Source organism: Pteropus medius, unplaced genomic scaffold, assembly GCF_902729225.1.
Source record: "Pteropus medius unplaced genomic scaffold, Ma_sr-lr_union100, whole genome shotgun sequence".
Lineage (NCBI taxonomy): Eukaryota > Metazoa > Chordata > Mammalia > Chiroptera > Pteropodidae > Pteropus > Pteropus medius.
Genome location: NW_024349796.1, coordinates 11,656,451 through 11,681,136, shown reverse-complemented (window position 1 = coordinate 11,681,136; position 24,686 = coordinate 11,656,451). Strand labels below are relative to the sequence as shown.

Sequence of the window (24,686 nt, the reverse complement as noted above, 5' to 3'; positions counted from 1 at the left end):
GAGGCCACTGCTGGATCGTGACTGGAACCCCAGCAGGCAAACCTGTGATGTCATCACTGGCTGAGTGGCACTGCCTGGGGCCACAGCACCAGCATTCAAAAACTGAGCCATAAGTGTGGCCACGGTGATATGGACAAGTGTCCAGGACCTGCCCTTGTGATGCCACAGGAGCCTCTTAAAGAACTGGGGGAGAGAAGGGCACATCCCTCTCTCACTGAAACTGTCCTGTGCACGTCGCTCCACACCAGAACCTATGCTGCCATCTTTTCTTACCCAGTCTTGTGGAATTTCTGGTTTATAAGAAACTTAATGTATACCTAAAATTGGCTTTCTAAATATTGCCGTGTGCATTAAACCGTGCCTGATTTTCTTCCTCCATCACCTACCATGTTCTAGAAATGCAATCGTTTGCACATTCAGGCTGAGCAGAGCTAGGGCCTCACGAGACCCCATCGTCTTGTCCCTTCAGCCCAGAATTACCTGGCCAGTGCACCCCACACCTCGGCATCTTTTCCTTAACAGAGTGATAATTATTTATTAGTGGAATATATGCTTATTATATCCAGAAATTAAAGTTGTTAGGGGCATCGTGCATCCAGGTCCCTGTGGCTGGATGATCACATCTGTTAGAAATAAATCACTTTAAAAAAAATTATATTAGTCTCACAGACAGACGGTCAAGGACTGGAGCGAGGGGAGAGGATGCGGGTGCAGCAAGGAAGCTTGATGTTAAATCTTGTGAAACAGAGTGTGGTCAGTATGTTGTCAGCACATGACAGTGTTCAGACGTCAACTCTGTATTTCCTCTCTTTGAACCCCAGGCGGCCAATTAACAGTATATGCTATTTATTCATTAAAAAATAGGCAGGATAAATCGAATGGTTCGATTGGCTAATGAGAATTCAAGGAGCAGAATAAAAAGTGATGCACAAAGAGAGACAAACAAACAAAAAAAGGGAGAAGAATTTCAGAAAAAAATATGGAGGAATTTTTTCTCTTGAATCCATCTGGAGATTCATCTGGAAGCAAAGAAATTTAATTGGGAAGATTCTGATGTTTCTTTCTGTGCCATGTTCTCTCTAGTGCTCTCATCTGCACTTCCTTAGAGTTTCTTTCCTTCCTAAGACACAAAGACAGCCTGAAATTACTTTCAGCAATTATCAGTTTCATTAGGATGTTTTGATGCCTCTTTTTACAAGAAGCAATGCTGTTTTGTAGCCTCTCTAGCCATCAACCCAGCAAATGAGAAGCCCGTGGATTTATTTGATCTTTTGAATACTTGTTTTTCAAATATGAAAGAACTTAAGCAATTATATGTTTATATAATTAAAATTCCATTAAAATATATGTGTTAAGCATATTAACTTATGCATTTTCGTTTTGTGGCCAAAGATTATATGCTTCTATAGATGTGACACATATTCCTATAAATCGTGTTTTCTCTCCCTCTTATTGTAAAACGTACCTCAGAAGAATAAACTAGGAGAGTGAGGGTTCGAGGGTTTTTTAACTGGTGCAGCATTGACTCATCCTCATGCCTTGAGGATCTGTAGGAGCTGGTAGAGGTTTCCAGAAATAATAAATTCTGAATTCTCACCTTCAGAGATCCAAAAATACAGTGTTGATGTTCTTTGTTCCTAACTTTTGAACAGCTTAGTAATTCTTGCCCAGAAAATTAAGGGTCCACATTTGGCAATATCTAAAAGAAACAGCTCAATTGGGTACACCTTTGAAAACCAACAGTATTGTTTTAAAAGTCCATATTTGTTTCAGCGGGGACTGTTTCTGAAAGCGGTGATTATTGCAGGGTGTGTGCCCTTAAAACTGACCACTCCATGGAGAAGGGTCTGACCCCCGTCTCTCCATGAGGAGGGTGCCCTTTGCTGGATATGTCTACATACCATATGTGGCTGCTAAGAAACGGAAGCCGTCTATGCACCAAACGTGTGAGCCGTTAAGATGCACCTCAGCAAAGTTTCCTGGAAAATCCTTGCCTCTTCTTGTGCTAGAATAATTGCAAGTGTGGAAGTGGCCATAGTTCACTGTGGTTTTCTTTTTACTGCTGTCTTATTGCACCCTGTTGGGGGATACATCTGAGCATTTCATGTGTCCTACTTTCAGAATGCCCAGATGGTGACTACGTGCTCTGGTTTGAATTGGGCAGCCCTCATCTTTCATGCTCTGTAGTCTGCCTAGTTATCAGAGAGACGTGAGACAAGGAAAATTCTTCCATTTTTCAGCTCCTCTTCATCTGTTTCTAGTCGCCCGCCGTGAAGGATGCACTTGCACAGTTGTTAAGATGACAGTCCCTGTGATAACTGAACATCACTTCCCTGGCTGGGGATGCCCTGTGTGCTGTCTCCCTGCTTCCCTCCCAGGCAGTCCCTTTTGCAGTCTAACTGATTACTTGCAATCTTGTAAGTAACACGGCAGCGAGAGGTAGTGTCAATATTTTTATACCGTGCCAAACCCACTTATATTTGCATTGGTCTTCTTCACTCTAGTTTTTAAGCTTCACAGAATTTAAATCGAATCATTCAACCTGAGAAATAAATGAACTAATAAAATAAATGCAACAGTATAACTGGTTAAAACCGCCCAAGTGCAAAATACAGGGTTAGTGTAATTTTGTGACACGAACATTTTATAGGGCTTTTGTCTCCAACTGTATTCTTCAAAGTGTCATCTGAGCAATGACCATCAGTATCATTTTTATCAATAATAGTCCACACGTCCCACTGGGAAATTAGTCAGTGGGATGAGGTTTTTGTTGTTGTTGTTGTTGCTGTTTGTTGTTTTACAAATTATCTTTAAGCCTTTATCTTCCAAAAAGTATTATTGGAATTTGTTCGTTACAAGATAACAATCTCAGTGAGTTACTTGTTCTTATTTTAGAAGTTTATGCATGATAAACTAGTGATCGGATTCTATTTTATTTTTCAGAGAGGTAAATGTTTCGTTCTGTTTTTCTTAATAATAGTTTTACTATAGGCTAGCCTTTTCAGAATCTGCACTTTGATAATTAATAACTTTTGGAGCACACATCCCTGTGATATTTATATTTACTTATTTATAAATTATAAAATATGCACTAGTGAAAAACATTATTTACACTATAAAAAGAGGAATTTAAAAAGGAGTAGATGTGGATAAAGTCATCAATAGAATATATGACTAATTATGAGCTACTGCTATTAGCTAGTATCTCAAAGCATGGTACACATTTATTGAAAAATTCATCATTAATAAAATCAAATGTCAGTCTATTTTCTAAGTAGTATCCTTGAGAATTACAATTTTATTTTGTCAACTTCTGGTCAAATGTGATTGGACTATTAGTGTTTTTACCTCATATTGTGGCTGATAAAAAACTTGTATCATTAGTAAGAATTATCAGCCTGGCCATTTACTTGTTCTTCATTTGCGTACATATTATTAGTATTGCATTTGAGTCATAGATTTTAATACTTTTGGGAATCATGAAAGTCACCCATGTTTTCAAGGACAGTCTAGTTCAAACAATGTAATATAATCCATAAACCCACTTAGCATGGAACCATACACTGTAATATATCCCTGTCTGCTAACAGCAAATAAATAAGAGAGATAAGTATTTCCAGCTCCTCCATGTTGTAAAACTCCCATTCTTCCCTTTCCAAGGGCTAATTCATAATTTATTCATTCATTCATTCACTCATCTAATTGATACACACCTAATATATGCCAACTGAGAATATAGCAGTGGATAAGCCAGACAAAAATTCCTCCCTTCTTGAAGCTTTTATTCTAGACAACCATAAACAAGATAAGTAATATATACACATTACTATATATAGTTTGACATATATTATACTATATAGTATAGTATATATTCTATATTATATATGTATATACTCTATATTATATATTATGCTATATATCATATATCATACTATATAGTGGATAAGATAATATAAATATGTATTAGTATATATACTAATACATGTATGACACAATAATATAATAGTAATATAAGTAACATGTAATATACATACACATATTTTATATATTTATAAATAATTGGGGGGCAATGGAGAAAAATAAATCACAGATGAGGTATCAGGTGCTGTGTTGGCCAGTCGTGGAGTGGGGGCTGCTGGTCTATTGGGACAGGAAGGGTGCTATTTAACGTAGGGAGGCCAGGGAAGGCCTCACAAGCAGGTGACATTTGTGCAGAGATTTGAAGGGGAAAAAGAGCAAACAATACAGTTACCCACGAGGAAACTTTCGGGTCAGGATCGTAGATGTATACTCAGATGCTGGGCTTTTGGAGTCTTGGTTTGGTCCCTGGATAGTTCACTTGACTCCCAGGACCCATCAGCATGTGCACTGAGCTTCACCCTAGGACGCTAAAGGTCATGTTCAACCACTGACATCCCTTTGACAGAAATGGTTCATTGCTCTGGGGATGAGAGGCTCAGCCATCAGATGAATTGTGGAACAGAAACGTTTGCCCAGTTTTTAAATCCATTCTTTGGGCCCATAAACTTTAAGTCTTCCTTGAAGCCAGCCCATCCCCTAGTTATTATCCTTCATTTCCTTCCTCGTATTCTTCTAAAATGTCCCCATATTCCAGATTAACCAGAATAGGAATCATTCCTTGCAAAATAAAGATAAGTCTCTTTCTCTTATTAGAACCAACTTCAAGCCCAAAGAGCTCTTAATAATGTCCCCAGTCTTTCTCTGGCTTTTTTCGTAATTCCATTTTGACTATTACTTGAAAATTAAAAGTAAATGTAACCATCCCAACACATCCTACATACAATAGTGGACCAAAAGAAGAGCATGGATATTTATACACGTAACATAACAAAAAACAGAAAATATTTTCTAGAGTATTTATTTCTGTGATTGAGCATAAAGCCAGTGATGATATTTATGACTTCCCTCTCTGATCTCTCTAATGAGTTGGGGTTATTAGGCTGATGAGATCAACCAAACTCACTCCTGAAGGATCGGACTTTTTGGTGGTCTTGCCTTCGTCAGCTTGAAGTGATCTTCCATTACCTGGCAAACTGGGGAAGGAATCCCAGGCGCACACCTAAGCTTGCCAACCTCTATTGTGTAACAGGTGTATCCGCAGAAGCGTCCTTATTTATCTTGTCCATCACTCCAGCCACCAGTCTGTTTTTTTGCTTGGGTTTTTTGTTTGTTTTTGGGTGGTCTGTTTGTTTGTTTGTAGTTTGTTTTCTTGCCTAGAGAGTAATCCAGATAGCAAGGTACCAGTTTTTTACTTTCCATTCAGTGAAATCATTATCGAAGCTTTTCTCTGCTAAATCTCAGCAGATTTCAGAGTCTCAAGCCCGGTGTAGAAAACTCTGGCAAGTTGGTCTTTAGTTCTGCATTTCAAAGATTACCTCCTCTCCCTGCCTTTCCACCCACTGTCTTCTGGGGATTTCTATCTTTAAAGGTCAGATCGCTAACCATAAATTCCCTCCTGACTCTGAGATTTTATGAGTTTTAAATTTGTTTTAATTGCTTAAATTTTGCACTGAATGATAGGATGCTACTCTCCTATCACATATATCCAGTGCATTGCATAAAGATCGATGTTTAAAGCTCATCCTTTCTGTGGCATCCATGACTGTGAAGTCTTCGTGACAATGACTTTTACATATATACCTTAGTGCCAGTTTCCGAGTGGTTTTGCATTGGTTTCGTGAATGTGAGTCTCGCATTCCTAATGGGTCGCGGTCCCTGAACTTCAGGATTTGCGCACTTTTGCTTCTTTTCCAATCCCCTCAGTGTCTTTCGCCATCCTGGGGAAAAAAAAAAAAAAACGCGAAATGAATAGTTGACTGTGGATTGGACCCTCAGACCGTAAACCAATCTCAGTACTTTTTCTTGACTGACAGCTTAAAACCAAGCATAAAATTGAACTTAAACAAATGCCCTTTGAAGTCAAGGGACTCCCGTGTCCCCTTAGCTGCTTCCAGCCACAAGGACCTGACTCAGAGCACTTGTCTTGAGTGCCCACTGTGTGCCAGGCCCTTTCAGAGAGGTCATCTGGCTTAATCCACACAGAAGTGTATGAGAAGGTATAAACTGTTAGAAACCAAGACAGAAAAAATAGGTCATCTGCCTGAGGTCCTCATGTGAGTGACAGCCAAAACTTGAACTCAGGTGTTCTGATTCTAAGGTGACTGCTTTTGGATTAAAGCATCTGGACTCTCAAAAGTTGCCTCATTCCCCAGACATTAAGTCGCAGGGCGTCTCTTGCATATCGAAGAGATCGTTTTTGCTAAAAAAAGCCAAGAAAAATAATAGATGTTTGAATGATTTTAATATTGCATTCAGAATGCCAAACTAAAGCACACTTTCTATCCTCAGTGGGGAATTTTTTTTATTTTTTTGCCCAAATGTCTAATAGAAATGATTATGGAAAACTCAAAACAATCTTCGATTTACCTAAATGAAAATAAGAACTTCAAATTCTAGCTTTCAAAACAAATAAAAGCTATTTTTATTTTCAACTAAGTATGCTTAGCTTAAGTACATTTTCTCTTAAGGTGTAATGACTGAACCGCGATCCTTTCTTTTTGTTTATTCATTTAGAATGCAAATAAACGCAGATAATCAATAGATCATAATCTAAAACTAGAGGATTTACAAGCTAATAAGCTTGAGTCAATAGATGTTCCATAGTGAAGCCTTCAATGCTGAACCTGACATAATTTGCTTTGCACTAAGCTGGTTGACTTAATGCTTTAATTTAATTCTAATATTAACCGAAAAATCCAAAGAAAAGGGGAAAATTTAAATCCTATTATATTAAAATGTTTTCAAAGCAACAACTCAATATCACACTGCAACTGCTTGTGTGTGCCACCGACATCTACCTAAACCCCTGGGTTGTTGGTAACCAGTTAACCCCTTAGGGGCCTGATGTAGACGAATGTGGAAGTTCATCAGTGGTCTGTCTTTGCAATGTCTCTGAGCCTTACGTGTCATCATTTTCTTAGTCTCATAGTGTCTGCTCTTCCCGACTTATAGGCAAACTGTTGGGGTAGTGTTTATTTCAAAAGCAATTCTTCTTTTTCTCTTGAGATTATCATTCGTCCTGACTCCCCATAAAGTAGAAGAGGAAGCAAGCTTAGGTCAGAGAGCACAGGGAACTTTTCCTGGTTCCCAGAGAGGAAGAAGTGAAATGCTGTCTATATACAAACAAACAAACAAACAAACAAACAAACAAATGCCATAGGCTGCCTTCTACCTTCCAGAGTCTGGTGGCTCTAGTGGCGATGATGAGCAGGATCTGATGCCATTGAAGCATACCTTCCAGCTTATGAGCACAGAGTCCAGTCAAAATACTACCACTTAAACCCTGATTCTGCCCCTTGCGATGGCATGACTGTGGACAGTTTGCTTCAACTATCTTTACATCCATTTCCTGATCTGAAAATTGGGAGGGATTACAGTGTCTTCTCTCATGAGGTTGTTTTAAGGATTAAACAATTTAATATGTATAAAGTACTTGGAAAGGACCTGCCACATAGTAAGCACTCGCTGTTTTAACCTTTGAGAAGCTCTTTATGAAAAGAGTTAAACACAGAAAGAACATATGCTGAGAATAACTGTGAAAGCAGCAGCTTGATGTCCCTGCTGTAATGGTCAGACGTGTCTTTCAGGACATTTATGTGTTCGCATGCAGCAGCCACAGTCCCGATATGTTCTCTTTGTCGCCTTCCTCACAACACCTTTTGTGAGTTCCCAGGTCTGGTTTTTGCCTTGTGCCACTGCGGGTCCCAGCATCGCCAGGGTGGCGGTGCGTTTCAGCTGCCCACTAACTAGGCCAGCGTTAGCTTCTGGTCTCACTCTTGTCTCCAAGAACAAGTCAGTTCGTTTTGCTAAAGTAACTAGACCAGAAGCTATGAAGTGGAGTTTTACCACAGGATACCCTCTTCCACTCAGGAAGGGTACTCAGAAGCCAGAGAACAGAAATCTCATTGATATTTATGATGAGCTCCATCTCTGGACTCATGTGCATCTAACAATCTTACAATCCCTGTAGGTGGCAGTTGTCACCTCACTTGTCATTTCCTGTGCCTGCTCAAACTCAATCAGTGCCGTTCACACTCTCGTCTCTTCAGCTGAGTTGTGTGTGCTGTTGGTAGTACACACGTTGAGTTTAATTGCCACTTAAAATGTCTTCACAAAGATTACACAATGATTTGGCATTAAAATGAAAAATTATCAAATATGCAGAAAGACATAGAAACAGAGCTTAATATACAATTTAAAAAAAAAAACTATCCCATCCAATTCTAAAGTTGTCTTTCTACAAATATAAGATAATTCTAAGGGATGAAAAAGCATCGTGACTTCATTCAATTGGAAACCCTTTTTTCTTTCTTTCTTCGGGATGCGTGAAATAACCATGTGTCCTGAAGTAAATGGAATCCTGGATTCAAAGAGATAAGGTTTATTCCATGACAAATATATTTTTTAATAGCTAACATATTGCCAATAAAATCATGAATTTATTAAAAATAAAATAAATTTTAATAAAAGGTAATTTATGCATTTGGCAGACCTCCATCGAACACCCACATGGTGCCAAACACGTTTGGTGTCTTCAGTCCCTGTCCTCTAAGAGTTCAAGGCCGAGAGGTGAGAAAAGGCAGAAGGATAGGTCACCATCGTGCCCTGTAAAAATGCCATGAGCAGTATAAAGAGCAGAGAGGGGGGCCAGTAACTGCCTGAGGAGTCAATAAACTCTTCCCAATGCAGATGACATTCATTTTGTGTCTTAAAGGGTGGACAGTAATTGCCATTCACGGAAGGGCATTCTGAGCAGAGGGGAATGTGAGCAAAAGCAAGGCCTCCTGAAGAGCGCCATATCCACCCCAAGCTGCGGGGCTGGAGCACAAAATGTAAAGGGACAGGGTGGAGCCTGGCGTGGCAGAGGACATTCCGGCGAGGCTCAGGAACTCTTGCTCACAAGGACCGGCAGCCCCAAGCACAAGTGCTTCCTGACCAGACCCCAGCTACGCGTTCTCTGACTTGCAGGCTCAGCAAATTGGGGCTGGAGTCTTTCCCTTGACCATGGCAATGAAGCAAGATCTAGGGGAATAGGTACGCGATGCCGGAACACACTCACGAGTTCGGAGGCTGGAAATTAACCTTTTCTAAGTGAAAGCACCATGATTACCTCTCCTTGAAGCTGAGTGAACAGGAACGGGGAAAAACCAACTGAACTCAGGACACGGGACCTTCCTGTGAAAGCAGAAGCAAGGTTACAGAAAATAGAAGCAGCTCGAAGGACTGTGACGGGCCTGACTCTCAGCTTTTATCAATAAATCACGTGATTCTGCAACACTGATTTGAAGTATAGGCCTCCTGACTACTTCCGATCCAAGAGACAGGGGTGAATCCGATCTGTGCCCAGCCTGGCCCAGAGGAGAGGTCCTCCCGGACGGTCAGAGGTGATCCTCAGCCGCGCTGGCATCTGTCATCAGAAACATGGCCTTCACTGGGAGTGCTCACTCAGGACGACCGCGCGTCCTCTCCCCGAGGTCGATGCCGAGAGAGGAAACCTGGGGGCACAGGTCTCTACTGTTGGACCCCTCCTCAGCAACGGCCGCCCCAAGGCCAGTGAAGCCACCGCCAGCTAAAGGCCACTCAGGTCGTCGCTTTGTGAAGACGCACGGAGACGGTGCTCAGGTGGTGCTCGTGCTGTCAGGTTACTTCGACTGGGAACTGGCAGCCATGCCGAGCCGTAAGGAAGGAAGTAAAGCAAGTTAAGAGGAAGACAAGACAGAAACAGCATGCGGGCCCCAGAGAGGGAAGAGGATCTCTGAGTTCTGACAGGTTTCCCACTTCTAAGAGCCAAAGTCGTATTTCAGATGCTTGGATTCTGCCCTTTTGCTTTCTCTTTCTCCTTAAACCAGTCGAACTGAGTTTCTGTTCCCTGTGTGTAAACTTTCTTGACTAGACTATAGACTGCTCCATTTCTGACCTTCCCCGTGACTATAGATCATAAGTTTCAGAATCTGGATGTCCTATGTCTTATTGAAAAATCTGATTAGTTTCTAGGTCTGATCCTAACTCTATGATAATTTAGTTTTAGATGCTTCAGACTTTTCAAGTAGTCAGGGATCATATTTCCAATTCTTCCAAATACGTATACCTTGTATTAGTCAGGCTAGGCTATGATATGCGGTGGTAACAAATAGAACTCCAAGTATTAGTGCTTAACACAGTAAAGGTAGGGAAAACACTAGTGGGTTTGGCTGGTCTTCTGCACCTTATGTGAATGCCAGACCATGATGGGGAAGAGCTTCTGTAAGATGTTTATAAGATCCAGGGATGAAGGGGATGAAAAAGACTAACGTCACTTCTCTCTGCGTCCCATTGACAAGGATTAGTCATTGACAAGGATTAGTCATGTAACCCCGGTAAGGGGCAGGGAAGTCGGTAAATGTGGAAAAGAAATATTTGATGAGCACTAATAATCCCTGTTAGGATCATTATACCTCTTTTTTTTTTTGGAGGGGGGTAAATTGCTGAGGATTACCAGTACAGTGACGAATAGAAGACATTGTGTCTTACTTGATTATTATATTAATGGGAATATTTCTAAGGCTTTATCATTAAATACAGTTTACTGTATGATTTTAGTAAATGCTGTCTGTCAGATTAAGGATAATTCTTGTTTCACTAGGCTAAGAGACTTTATCATGATTGAGTGTTGGATTTTATTCTATTAAGATGGTCATATGTAAATCAACTTTTCTAAGGGCTCAATCCTTCCTACTCATGACATCTCTTAAATATACTGTCACCTGCTATTTGCTTATTTCATGACTTTTTCACCTAATCTTAAGTGATTTTGGTAAATAACATACTTTTCTTCTGTTCTTATCCAATTTTGATATTATCCTAACATCATATATAGAGTTTGGTATCTGGCCCATTTTACCTATTTTCTGGAATAGTTTGTATATAATCTTAATTATCTGTCATTCACAGATTTTATTAAAAACAATAGCAAAAATCTTCACTGGTAAAACTCTCTGGTCCTGGGCCTTTTTGGAGCAGGGACCGATTCTGGGTTCTGCATTATGTATTTCATTTTAAAGCTGATCGATCTGTCATCGAGTACATTTGTTAATTTTTTTTCTATTTTTATAGAATCACCATTTTACGCACATTTTGACATTTATTATCAGAAAAGTCTTCATGTTTTCCTGCTGCCCAGTATAACCTGAGCTTGGTCCTGGGCCTTCTCTCCTCACTCCCTTCCTAGAACCCCCTCACACACACACACACAGAGCACCCTTCTCATTTTAAATTCTGTCCATACGCATTGGCCACATGAATCTTTTTTGAGCCCTTACTCTATACTGGGCACAATTAAAAAACACTTGGGATGGAGCCCCTGCCCCAGTGAAGCTGACATTCTAGTAAAGAGATACAGACAATAAATAATCATCTTAATATCAAATACATTATATGCTGTATCGGAAATGAGTGATGAGTGCTTTGGAAAAGACACAAAAGAGAGAGCAAGGTAAGAGAGTATCACCATGGGAGGAGGAAGAGGGAAGTGGGCAGGTCGCAGTGGGAAGATGAGCCGAGCTCACCGCTGAAGACTTGTGGGTTAAGTGAGCTGCAGGAGGAGGAAACAGCAGTACGAGTCCCTCAATAAATACGTGTTCAACCAAGGATCGAACAAATACAAGACTATGGCTGGAATGAGATTCTGCTCAATGTAGTTTAGGATGGTTTTACTGGTATCACCAGAAAATAAATTGCCGGAGTGAAACTGCTGGGTCACAGAGAATGCACATTCTTAATTTTGATAGAAGTACTGCTTTTTAATAGTTAGTGTGACTGATCTGCCACCTTTAAATTTAATTATCACAAATTTAATTTTTTCCCTCTTCTCCTTTGAAAAATGAGTCATTTCGAAACCATTCTTTCATTCCGCAATGTTTTTATGGTAACTGAGTCATCATCGTTCATTTTGCAAGGATTCTAGCTTTTGCTTTATAGATTAAATTGATAGAGACCATTTTTCTATAAAGAAAATGTCTGTGACTTGAACCTTCTTTTCCCATTGACCCCCTCCCCATGACAAAATGAACGATGTACTCCAGTGAAAGAAAAAAATAACCCCCCTTTTCACATATCATTCTTCTTTTCTGAATGGAGATATTCGTGAGAGTAAAGACACAAAAGTACGCACAGTAGTAACACGCGAATGCTCCAAAGTGAACATTTTATGTTTGAAATTTACAACTGTTAGAACACATGGCCTCTGACTAGTCAGTTGTAATTATGCGTATCATAATTACTTGAAGTGAGGATATGCATTTATACTTTGCGGAAATCTTCTAAATCAAGTCTTCTAACATTGGGTGGAGCCCAGCGCTGGGAATGCTTTATCCCTTGTGTGTACCTTTGAATTATCTTCATTCTATTTCGCAGTCACGAATAGCATCCCTAACCTTTTCCCACTGCCCTCCAGCTGTCGGATAGGTATAAGGAACGGGGACAAGGCTCCACACAGACATGGCCCCACTACCAGGAGAACACACAGTCCAAGTAGTGTGATTCTGATAGTGGATGGGGACAGAGGACAGTATAATTGACTTTAATTCGGTTTAGTGGTATCCCCACCTTGACGGTGATGAAAAAGCAAATACTTGTAATTACCTAAAGGATAATTACAGATTTTGAAATTGAGCAAACATTCAATGAAGATACTTTAAATCTAAGAAAATTCTATTACCCTCTCTATATGGGAATCTATACTTGTTGGCTGAAAAATAATCAAATGAATTAATTCTTTGCAGATTTTTGTTTGTTTGTTTCATCAGTCTCTGACCTTGACCTACACTGCAATAGGGTAAAACATTGAAGTTCTTCCATTATTCCTTCAAATTGCGTTGTAAAGCTCTTTACACATAATAGATTCTTAAAATCTTTGCCTAATTTTTGTTCATTGTTTTTTAACAAATGTAGTATAAAAATTTTAGGGTAAAATTCACAGTCCTGTCCAGTCTCACCACTGATCTCTTTCTAGCCTTAATTCATGTAACTGCAGCTACATTCACTCCTAAGCTCTTTCCCAAATAGATCCTGCACTCTCTTCTGGTCTTTCTTCCAAGCCCTCACCTATGTCCATCTACTCAAACTCTGCCCCTTCCTGACCTCTGTCAGAGGCCACTTCCCAATCAAGCCTTCCCCGGCATCTCACCTCCCCGCTTCCCAGTCAGCAGTAGCCCCTCCGCATTTCCTGGGTGCTCAGTTATAGCGCTCATCACACTCCAAGCTGGCCACATCCATTCTCTCTCGACCTGCTCTGTTAGATCGTAAACTCCTAAAAGTCAGGAGCATGTTATCCATCTGGTATGTCCCGTAGTAACATCACAGAATCTTGTACATACCACAGGCTCAAAAGTGTAAGTAAAAAAAAAAAAAAATTCATGGAGCTGCTGACCAACAATACAGCCCGTTTGCACCGACCATTTTGGCAGCTCTGTCGCTTGGTGATGCCAAGCAGCCTGCACACAGTTTTCATGGACATAAAATGATAAGCCATGATTCTAAAGGGCATCTTCTTCTACCTTTCTTGTGTCGTGAGTCAATCTTTGATTCTGGAGCAACTTTGTATGTATTCGTGTGCCATCAAAAATGTCGTCTTTGTCCCCTAGCCGGGGCACAGATGGCCCTGGAAAAGTCAGTGTGCATGCAGAATCCGTGGAAATTTTCTCTGTTGACGTGTTGGAAGTAACCGTGTTGGAAGTCTAATATTAAATAACCGTGGATAAGTGTTCAAGGTTGACATTTGGCTCTGGGTAATAAAGAGATCATTTCAGTGTCAAGACTGATTTGATTTTTTACAAAATCAGTACTAGATATAAATATATTGACCAAACTTTGGAGAACTCAAAAATCAGCTTTATAAAGGAAAAGGAAAACAGCCCTACAAAACCTGTGCCTCACCTCATCAGACTTTCAGGAATCTCGAGAAAGATTTTGTGTTGATTTGTCAACATTAAAATGTATAAAAGCCATCCGATTGGCTGGATGCACACTGGCCAAAGCCATAACTTTTTGGTAATGCTAAATGAGGTCTTTTCCTACTTCTCACGTTTTATTTGTAATCTAAACCAGAAACCTGCCTCTAGCCATTCTTTAATTTTATCATAATGACAAGGCGAACTATAACTTACGATAAAGCAAGCAGCAGCATCTCAATGGTTCCACTAAAGAAGACAAAAGTTGATATATTTAAACATAGATTCCTCTGAAGTTCTCTCTGTGTAAAACAGCAAACTTTCGACGTGACGTACTCTCTAGGTCTCGGCACTCATGGGCACTCAGGAGGGAAAGGAACCCTGCTATCAGGTCAGGATTTATAAGCCAAAAGTCAACCATTTTAAAATGATGGAAGAAACCGCATCATCTGGGAATGAAGTCATTGGTGGCCAGGAAGACGAGCCCTTTCTACGACGTAGTGGGCGCAGGAAACACGCTGCTGATGAGTGCAGCCAAGCCTGTGCATCACTGCTGGCGTCCGCCCACAGGAGCGAGGGAGGAAGATTCCGAAGGGCCGAGGTGAAGTGGGTCCGGTGGAGACGCATCTCAAAGACCAGAGAGAGAGTTCTGGAAACGGCTGGATCTTCAGATCGATAGACGCAAAGATGACAAAGTTAGGTTGCTTCGTGCAGTTTAAACATTTGTGCGGGGAGTCTTCCCACATTGCCTTTTATTGACAGCTACAGATCAATGGTAATTTTTGATCATTTTCAGCCTACATAAACCTATTGACCCCATGGCCACCTTTGGAGCACTTCAAGTCGTCAAAAACGATCAGAGGAGCTGGTGTAAAATTGTGATACAGCTGAAGACTCCAGGTAGTTTCACGGGCCGCCAGGAGCAGAGTTGAGAGGTAACAATGTAGTTCAAATTGCCAGCGGAACCTCAACTGGCAGAGTGTTCCAGAGAGTCTCGTCTTTATGTCTCATAAAAGGACATGTCGATTTGTATCCAGACTCTGACCCTTATGCACATAAGTTAAAAAGGAAAGAGAAAGGCTAAGTCTCATTGGAAAGGTTAGACTGAGGGGAATAGATTATTCGCGTTTTTCTTTGTTGAGTCATTCTTTTCATTTGCTACCTGACAAAAGTAATTAGTATACTTCTAGAATTATATAGATAGATAGAGATAGAGATAGAATTATAGACCTTATCTGAATGTGGACATGCAAAGAAAAAAAGACCAAAGGGAAGCTCAGAGGTCAGGATGGAAGAGTGAAGGGAAAGAGCAAGCAAAATACGGACAAAGAAGAGAAAGAAGTCAGCATATTAAATTAAGACAGTGCCATAGGGAAAGAAGAAAGCGCGGGGCACAAGAGCGGAAAGAAGTAAAATTATTCCTAGTGAAGACTTTTACTAGTCAGTGGGACAGAATGCCACGTTTCCCCCCAAAAAGAAATTGAATCCAAAACATTTAAGATCCATAGTGCTCTAGCAAATATTCTGCATTTAAGGAAAATAACAAGTAATTGAATAAACCAGACGCACCCAATCCACAGAGTGGACTATGTCCAGATTTTACAGCGGGATTCTAAAAGGGTGAACTTCGATATTGGAAATTCATTCTAGAGAGAATAATATACATTATTTCCTAAAATGCTGAAGAATAAACTGCTAATGGTTGTTTTGTCATTTTAAAATTTTCTTTTCTTTTTTTTTTTTTTTAACGTGGACTTTACTAAACATTGACAAAAAGCAAGGCTTTTTAATCAGGTTTATTTAAGGGATGTGTGTGTGTGCGCGTGTGTAGCTCTTCGTAAATAAAAAAATAACACAATAGGGAAACTTGTCTTCAATATAAATTTATGATATAAAAATTCTCCTTTACATTTCCTTTACATTTACAATATGTGATCATTCCTAGTTTTTTTGAGAAGTAGACGAAATTAGGCAAAACAACTACCGTGACCTCCTTTCATAGGAGCAGACCTCCAAACATTTCTGTGCCAGGCAGGCGTGAACTTCAACTTGAGATCTATCTGCAGGTCTTATTTCTATATTAGATGATGAAGATTTCCTGGCCAGGGCATTTCGAATACTTCTGCTTTGAAGGATCTGCGCTATAAATGTGTATTAAAAGAATCTATAATGAAATCAGTTTTGTTAGTTTTCTAATGGTTGCCGGGAGTGTGCTCCATGACTGAGTGCTGCCTGTTAATCATTAAGCACTCATGTTATCAAAAGTGTTTGATCGTATTGCCATCTAGGGGCTGAATGGAATTCTCAGCTCTGAAATAAACCGTAATTGAGCAGGTGCTGCTATTGACAACATACATATGTTTTTGCTTTATAGTCCACATGCTTTTCATGTTTCTTATGACAAAAAGCTATCTCTAAATGTCCCCCAATAGCCTACCTGTTTTATATATAATCCGTTTGAGGTGATTGCTATTTGCTTTGGAGCTTGTGCTTTTTTGGCATCTATTACTGAATATTCTGAACAAAGAATTTTCCTTTTTTGCATTATTAATCTTGCCGACGTTTGCCCTATTTCCACAGAAAAGGAATCATTTATCAGAAAAGAGTGTTTGTACTCGGGACTTGTAACATCCTCAGATTTAATATTCATTATGGCCATTCTAGTTTTGCGCTATATTTATCTAAACGACCAATCCAATGTTGTAGAGAAATAAGTTTTAAATATTTATGACTTAACTTTTAATATTTTAAAAAATAGAAATTAACAAAATTTGTTTCAGAGTCTGGTTGCTTAGCAAATGTTTAAATATTAAAAGATTTCAGGAGGTTAGCATGTAATATCATAATGGCATTTATTGAAACAGGAAAATTGACTTTACAAGTTTGTGATTGATAAGTAAAGGAAATTATATTTCTCTGCTTGTGTTTAACACATAATAAGAAACATTAGCACAGTTGAAACTTATAACCAAAAATGTGAGGAAACTGTCTAAAATCATGTCTGTGTATGTTTTGGTTTTATCTAACCAATTTTTTTAGAAAATGGTTCAGTTTGATTTTGCCACCTCGCTTTAGATTTTATTCAAAATGATTGAGATGCCCCCACATTAAGGAGAATTTTCATCCACATAACTTTGTCTGATGCTTTCGAGTGCCCCCTCTCAGACACCCCTTCCTCTTTTCCACCTCACATCCCTCCTTCCGTGCCCACCGAGAAGAGAAGACGATCGCCATATTTCAACATTTAATAAACCCAAGTTGACCCCACACACCATTAAGCATAAATATCATATTAAACCAGTCAAAACTTCCTCATGATCATTCCCACCCACAGGGTATTGTACACAACAGAATGTATCGTGTGTGTGTGCGTGTGTACGTACGTACGTACCTGTACACACATTACAGGTTCACCTGCAGACATAATTCCTATCTGTAAATAGACGTATCCATCCAGCCCAGATGAGGAAAGAGCACCGTGGGCTCATTCAGAACATTAGGATTCTTAGTTCCCGTTAAGTTCTACAAAATATATTACATGATGCTCTCCAAGCAGAAAAAAAAAAAAAAAAATTCTGTTACTCTTTTCTTTCAAATCAAGAAAGGCCAAATTCTAGAAGCCTAGCTAACAATTACTTTTGGTAAATTTCATAGTTTTAGTTATGGTATTTTTAACAATGACGATATTTTCACATTTGTATCAATACTAGACTTCTCTAAGGATATTTGTGCCTTCATAGTCCAGTTGGCATGTTGCTACTGTTGTCTTGTGTTTATTTTATTGCATTTGTAAGACATAAATACACACCAGGAGAATGAGAGGGAGATGAGGGAGATGGGGAGCCTTATGTATAACCAAAGAGCATGGGAATTCACGAAAGAATTAATGTCATTCAGGTTAAATCTCCACTGATGTGCATTGCGAGCCGGATGCAGCACTGACCTCTGAGGCATCATAGATTTTTTTATGTGATACGTCACATCCTTCGGGTTGCGAGGTCTGAAAAGGCAAGGACCCTATCTGATCCACACTTTGTGTGTATGTCTGAAATTATACAACACTAGGTAATATATCCAGGTACCAAGAATAAGAAAAAGCCATGAAGTTTTCTTAATCATTAAAAACCGCAGTGACATCAGTGCTGCCATTTCTGATGTGTCTTAGAGAATGACTTTCCAGCCGGTTTCTAGAAGAAAACTAACCTGTTAATTTTCTCACAGGGCACAAGCCATGAAGCCCACCTGTTTGGGTTAGAACCGTTCACGACGTATCGCATCGGTGTTGTGGCCACAAACCAGGCAGGAGAAGTTTCGAGCCCCTGGACTCTAGTTCAGACCCCAGAATCTTCCCCAAGTGGCCTGAGCAACTTTACGGTGGAACAGAAAGAGACTGGCCGGGCCTTGTTTCTGCAGTGGTCAGAGCCTCGGAGGACCAACGGTGTGATTAAGGTAAGGCCTGCGCTGGACATGAAACCATGTCTGGTGCCCTCCAGGTAAACAGATGAGCCCTGGCATGCCAACAGGTCACCGTGGCAAAGCTCCCTTCACAGCCTGTCTAATTCCCCTTGATAGCTCCTCCAGGCACTCATAGATCAGAGAAAAGTAGCTCGCCCGCGTTGTGCTCCCTGTGAACGCAGCACCCGGCTAAGTGCTGTCCCCAGATCACCTCATTTAACGCTCACACCAGCCATGCGAGGTGGGCACACTATACACCTCATGAGCCCTGTGAAGGTTAAGTGACTGCCCGGGCCCACGCTGTGAATGACCGAACTGGGATGCGAAGCCAGGAAATCGCACCAGAGCTGAACTCGCAATGACCGTGTTCTCATGGACCCTGGCATTATCCTGCCTCAGTTGCTTGCTGAAGCCTTGCCGACTCTGCACGTTAAACAGCGTTCCCCAAGCAGAAGCCAGGAAGACCCAGGTGTCTGCCACCTCCCGACCTCCACATGTGGCCGTGAGAAGCAGTCTTGTCCATGTCACGCAGGGATCCCAGGCTTCACCAGCCTGCGAGCACAGACGAGGCCGCCTTTCCGTCACGAGCCTACGTCGTGATACTGTGGACCACCACCCACATGAAAGGCGGCCCTCGTCTCCCTTTCTGCTGTGCCTCCTCCCCAAGAGTGATGGTGCCTCAGCAGTCTGCTACCGCCTCTGCCTCTCAGATCCTGGACCACCCCTCAGACCCTCATCAGCTGCCTTCTAGAGGTCAGGGCTGCAGATTCCTCAGCCTGCACCTTCTGTAGACACTCTGCCTCTCCTTTACTGCTGCCCTCAAAGTGTCAAAGACACCCTCATGAGTTCACAGAAGACTAAGCTGCGACTTTGGATGAAGCTTTTCTGAAAACCCGTGAGGGAGATGGCAGCAGGAGATCACCCACCGCAGGGCGTTCGGACCGTCACTGGAGCGCATAGGCCCAGGCCCATCCATGTGGCCCCCGCAGAGACCTCACACTGCTCGGTACAGTGGCCGCCTCTCTGTGGAAGTCCAGGCCTGGACAAGGAGCAGAAGCAGGCTGCTTTGTACCAGCCTGCCTGTCTGCGATGGAGCCAGACTTGCCCTGCTCTGGGACAGGAGGCTTGAGCCTTAGGGTCCATGGGCTTAAAATCCCAGCCACAGCTCTCAAGTCTCTGTCACGGGACAGTTTCCTCCCTCACACCCACCATCACAGCATCCATCTTTGGGAGCGAGTGTTTTCCGCCCCAGTGTCTGCCTCCTCCTGGTATGGTGGACATTAGGGGCCTCCTTTTACCTCCATTCACATTTCACCACGTATTTATTGAGCTTCTACTAAGTGTCAGGCATTGATTCAGCAGTGAACCAGACAGACAACGTCCGTGCTGTCACAGTCCTTAATTGTGTGTGTGTGTGTATGCGTACACACATGTGGGAGTACAGAGAAACGAAAAGTCCACAAACAAGAGAATTTCAGAGTGATGAATGCTATAAATAAAGTTAAACGGAATAATGTAATTATGCCCGCTCAGGCTATTTCAGAATGGATGATCATTTGAATTGAGTTGACATTTGAGCTGAGCCCTGAATGACAAGACAGAGTCAGTCATGTGAAGCTATGAGAGCAAAATGTTCCAGACAAAGTGAACAGCAAATGCAGGGCCCGAAGCCAGGAATGAACTTGGTGTCTCCACATGAAGGGAGGAAAGCCGGTGTGGGGGATGCTGGGAGGGGGGGTGACAGCACGGAAGAGCTTGGAGGGGGGCGGCAGGCAGACTGTGGGCTGTGGTGAGGGGTTTGGAATCGATTCTAAGTGCAGCGAAAAATTACCGAAAGATTTAGGCAAAGGAATAGCATGATCAAATTGATGCTTTTCAAAATCACTCTGGCCGCTCTGTAGAAAATGAACTATAAGGAATCCATTAGAGTTTGGAAGCTATTAAAGAATTCAGGATAGAATTGCTGGCGGCCTGAATTAGAGCGGGAGTCGTGAATGGGTTGGAGATCCATTCAGAAGGTGGAGATGACAAGATTTGTTAATGGATTGGATGTGAAACATGAATGACTTCTGGGTTTGGGCCTTGAGTCATTGACTCAAGCTTCAGGTTTCAGGGGGCAAGTTGGCAGTTGGGGATTCAAGTCTAGCACCCCCTTGAGAGTTCTTCACTAAGATAGACATATCTGGAATTGATTAGCAGTCGGGTGGGATTGAAACCCACAAGCCTGGAGGAGATGAGCTGTGGAGAGAATATAATGAGAGATGATGAGAGATGACCCAGCATGGTGGCTCAAACCCTGAGAAGACAAACATCTGGAGGTCGAGAAGAGAGGAGGAACCGTCATAGGAGACCGAGAAGGGGCAAGTGAGGTAGAAGGAAAAGGAGCCGAGTGGGGTGTCTCAAAAGTGAGGCGACAGTACGCCAAAGGCTGCTGAGGAATCAGGTACAGTTAGGGCAGAGACGTGACCTTGGATTGGGAAATGAGGTCATCGTGACCTGACAAGAAGATCAGGTGGCAGAATGGGACACGTGGTTGGGACGGTTGAGGACAGAATGGCAAGTGAGGGAGCGTGGACAGCAACACTGTGAAGACGTATAAACGAGAAAGCAGAGAAGCGGGCAGCGGTCGGGGGCTGTGGTGTCAGGAGGTCTTACTGAGAATCGTTGATGGCTGAGTGCGTTTCAACACTAATGGAAATGACCCAGGAGAGGGAGACAAATCGGTGATGCGGGAGACGATGAGAAGAATTGCAGGAGTAAAGTCTGTGGAAGGAGGAGAGGGGCTCCAGCGCTTAGGGGGCCTCCAGCTGGGGCAGAGGTACTTCATCCATAGCCAGAGGAAGGCAGGCACATCGTGTAAGTTTAGAGTCACGCGGACCTGGGGGCGATGATGGCACACGAGCATTCCTTCCTGGCAGCTTCTGTTTTCTCAGTCCGGTGTGTTACGTCAACACTACTTGTGAGGGAGGGAGGAGCGTGGTTTTGCTTAGTGGAGAAAGGAGAAGATATGAAATAATCACTTTGGGAGATGAGCGAGCAGACATGGTGGGTGGATAGAGTAGGAATGACAAATTGGTAATCGCTTACTAAACATTTATGGTAAGAAAATCACACCAAAATACAATAGTCCAACGTAAATAGATTTCCAGAACTCTAAGCTATGTAATCTTAAGTAACCTTGAAGTATACTGACGTTCCAGTCTGAGGTCAGCTTCCCCAGGAACCAGCTGCGGGAATGTTTCTAACTGGATCTCCATCCCAGAGGGTCCTGATATGTGTCCTGTCCCCTCGTGAGAGACACTGTCATAGAGAGTCACTGCACCTGCAGGAATGTCTCATCTCGGGTGCCCTGAAGCAGGAAAAGAGCAGGAAACCGCTGTTCAGAGCCATCAACGTTCAAGTTAAGCTCCATCACATTTTCCCCAAAGAACAAAAGCTCTACACTTGTACGATGAACATTCGAATGGTTTTCCCCAGAACGAAGAATACCTTGTTCCAGTGGAGTAAGCATTTCTTCCACGGCCTGCGGGGGGGAAACAGGGTGGTTCTCCCCATTTTCTAGTCAGCACAGTCTGTGCCTGTATTTTGCGCATCTGCACATGTGCCCACACACAGACACGTGGCAGCCCTGGCGCCTGGTACAAATGATTAAGCACTGCGATTCCGTCTCCCGGGAAATGCGGTGGGAGGTAGACGATGCAGTCTGGCCCCAGTTACCCTACTCAGCGTGAGATCGGAAGCGCTTAGCATCTATAAAACGGGATTTGAATGCTGTTCCCTACGTTTAAAAACATAAAAGTAGGAAGAAACTGCATGAGCACTCCTTAAGTCAAAGAATCACGTTCGACAGCCTTAGCTTTTAGATAGATGCCAACATGATATCCTTAAAAAAAAAACAAAAAAAAAAGCAAAGAAAAGCGTGGTTCCTCTTCCTCTGGGCTTCCCATTAACTGGAAAAGATCACATTCCCGAGTTAATGTCAGATGCTTTTTCTGGGCTGGGGTTACGGAGATGACGGGCAGGAGCGCCGTGCCCGGAATCAGGGGCTGCGCGTGACCATCCTTTGCTCCTCTCCCTGCAGACCTACAACGTCTTCAGCGACGGGGTGCTGGAGTACGCCGGCCTGGCCCGCCGCTGCCTCCTGCGACGCCTGGAGCCCGCCACGCGGTACACGCTGAGCCTGGAGGCCTGCACCGCGGCCGGCTGCGCCCGCACCGCGCCGCAGGCCGCGTGGACCGCAGAAGCGCCGCCCCGCGCGCAGCCGGCCCCGACCGCGCGCTCCGTGCGGCCCACCAGCGTCCAGCTGAGCTGGGCCGCGCCCGTCCACCCGAACGGCGGGATAACCCGCTACGAGGTGCTTCGCAGGTGCTTCGAGGGGGAAGCCCGCCGCAGTCCGACAAGCCCGGCCGGCGAGAAGGTCGTTTGCACGGAGTCCGAGGCTGAGCGGGATGCGTTCGCGTGTAATGACACCGGTTTGCGGCCCTGGACGCTGTGTCGCTACAGAATCCGCACGTGGAACTCGGCCGGCCACACCGGCAGCCCGTGGACCGCGGTGAGGACGCTGCCAGCGCCGCCGGCGGGTCTCTCCCCTCCCGAGGTCACCTGCGTGCGTGCGAACCCCCCGGCGCTGCTGATTTCCTGGACCCCGCCGGCGCAGCCCAACGGGCTCGTCCAGGCCTACAGGCTTCACCGGGACGGGGCGCCCTCGCCTCTCAGCTTCGATGCTGCGGCTCGGAACTACACGGACGAGGAGCTCCTTCCTTTCTGCACCTACAGCTACGCGGTCACGGCCTGCACGGCCGGGGGCTGCTCCACCAGCCGAGCCGCCAGCGTCACCACTCCCGAGGCCGCCCCCGCGGGGGTCGGCCCTCCGGACCTTCGGGCCGTCAGTGCCACTCAGATCAACGTATCTTGGGCACCACCGTCGACTCGGAATGGGAGGATCACTAAGTATTCACTTAGGTGTGACGGTCAGGAGTACCTCGCTGGGCAGAGCCTGTCCCTGCTGGTTCCTGGCCTGCGGCCCTACACCCAGTATAATTTCTCGTTAGTCGCCTGCACAGACGCAGGTTGCACGACTAGTGTGTCAAGGTCTGCCTGGACGATGGAAGCCCCACCGCAGGACATGGACCCCCCAAAACTGCAAGTCACAGGCTCGGCATCGATAGAAATCACCTGGAAACCTCCGAGACACCCAAACGGCCAGATCAGAAGTTACGAACTTAGGCGGAACGGGAGCCTCGTGTATACTGGCCTGGAAACCCGCTATCATGATTTTATGCTCGCCCCGGGTGTGGAGTATGGCTACACAGTGACCGCCAACAACAGCCAGGGCGGTATTTTGAGTCCACTCGTCACCGATCGAACCAGCCCTTCGGCACCTTCAGGGATGAAGCCCCCGAAATTGCAGCCCAAGGGCCCCGAAGCGATATCAGTGAGCTGGGACTCTCCTGTGAGGGCAAATGGTCACATCGTCAACTACACCCTCTTCATCCGTGAGCTGTTTGAAAGAGAAACAAAAACCGTATGCATAAATGCAACTCATGATTCCTTTGGTACACGGGCCTTCGTAGTAAGGCAGCTGCAGGCGTTTCACAGGTAGGTCCCCGACTCTGAGTGGGCCAAGAGTGAGCGACTGTCCTTTCTATGATGTGAGCCCTTAGTTGAGATGAAGGCTCTAAAAGCAACACATGTAATGTCCCCTGCCCGAATCCACAGTGTGTGAACCACATCCTCGTCTGGCCAAAACCTGCTTGCATAACTTACAGAGAACAAAATTTGTGCAGCTGACATTTTGGGCATCAGTTTTTCAGACCTGTTTGCAGTTCACAGTGTCTGGAACAAGTTGCGCAGAGATGGGTCAGTTCCTAAGTCTAGTCCCTCCTGAAGACTAGACCGAGACAGTCTAGAGAGTCCCAGTAGAGTCAGTCATCTGACGCAGGCTGTGGAAAAAAAAAAAAAAAGTGTTATTTTTTCAGTATGAAAATGGTGCCAGCCAAGTGAGCGTTCTTATGGGCCTGAGTTGGACTGACCAGCATTTAGTTCTGGGAAAGTCCTTCTTACTGAATCTGGTGCTTCTTCCAGAGATAATGAGGTTCCTCTGACTATTTCCTCACCCCCTTAGGGCTGGGAAGGGGCACCTTGCTGGGCAGGACCTGCCCCTGCCGGTTCCTTCATGACATCACAGTTGCGTGGGACAGCACCGCCTTGCCCACCAGCAGACCC

General features: G+C 43.5%; 1 protein-coding gene across 1 annotated transcript in view; it reads left to right on the top strand.

Moving 5' to 3' along the window:
- Nucleotides 1-24,686, top strand: part of USH2A (usherin) — a 576,091-nt gene that overhangs the window by 518,075 nt on the left and 33,330 nt on the right. Inside the window, 2 exon segments of the mRNA XM_039883360.1 lie at nucleotides 18,228-18,455; nucleotides 22,543-24,059. Of these exon segments, the coding sequence (XP_039739294.1) occupies nucleotides 18,228-18,455; nucleotides 22,543-24,059 (1,745 nt within the window).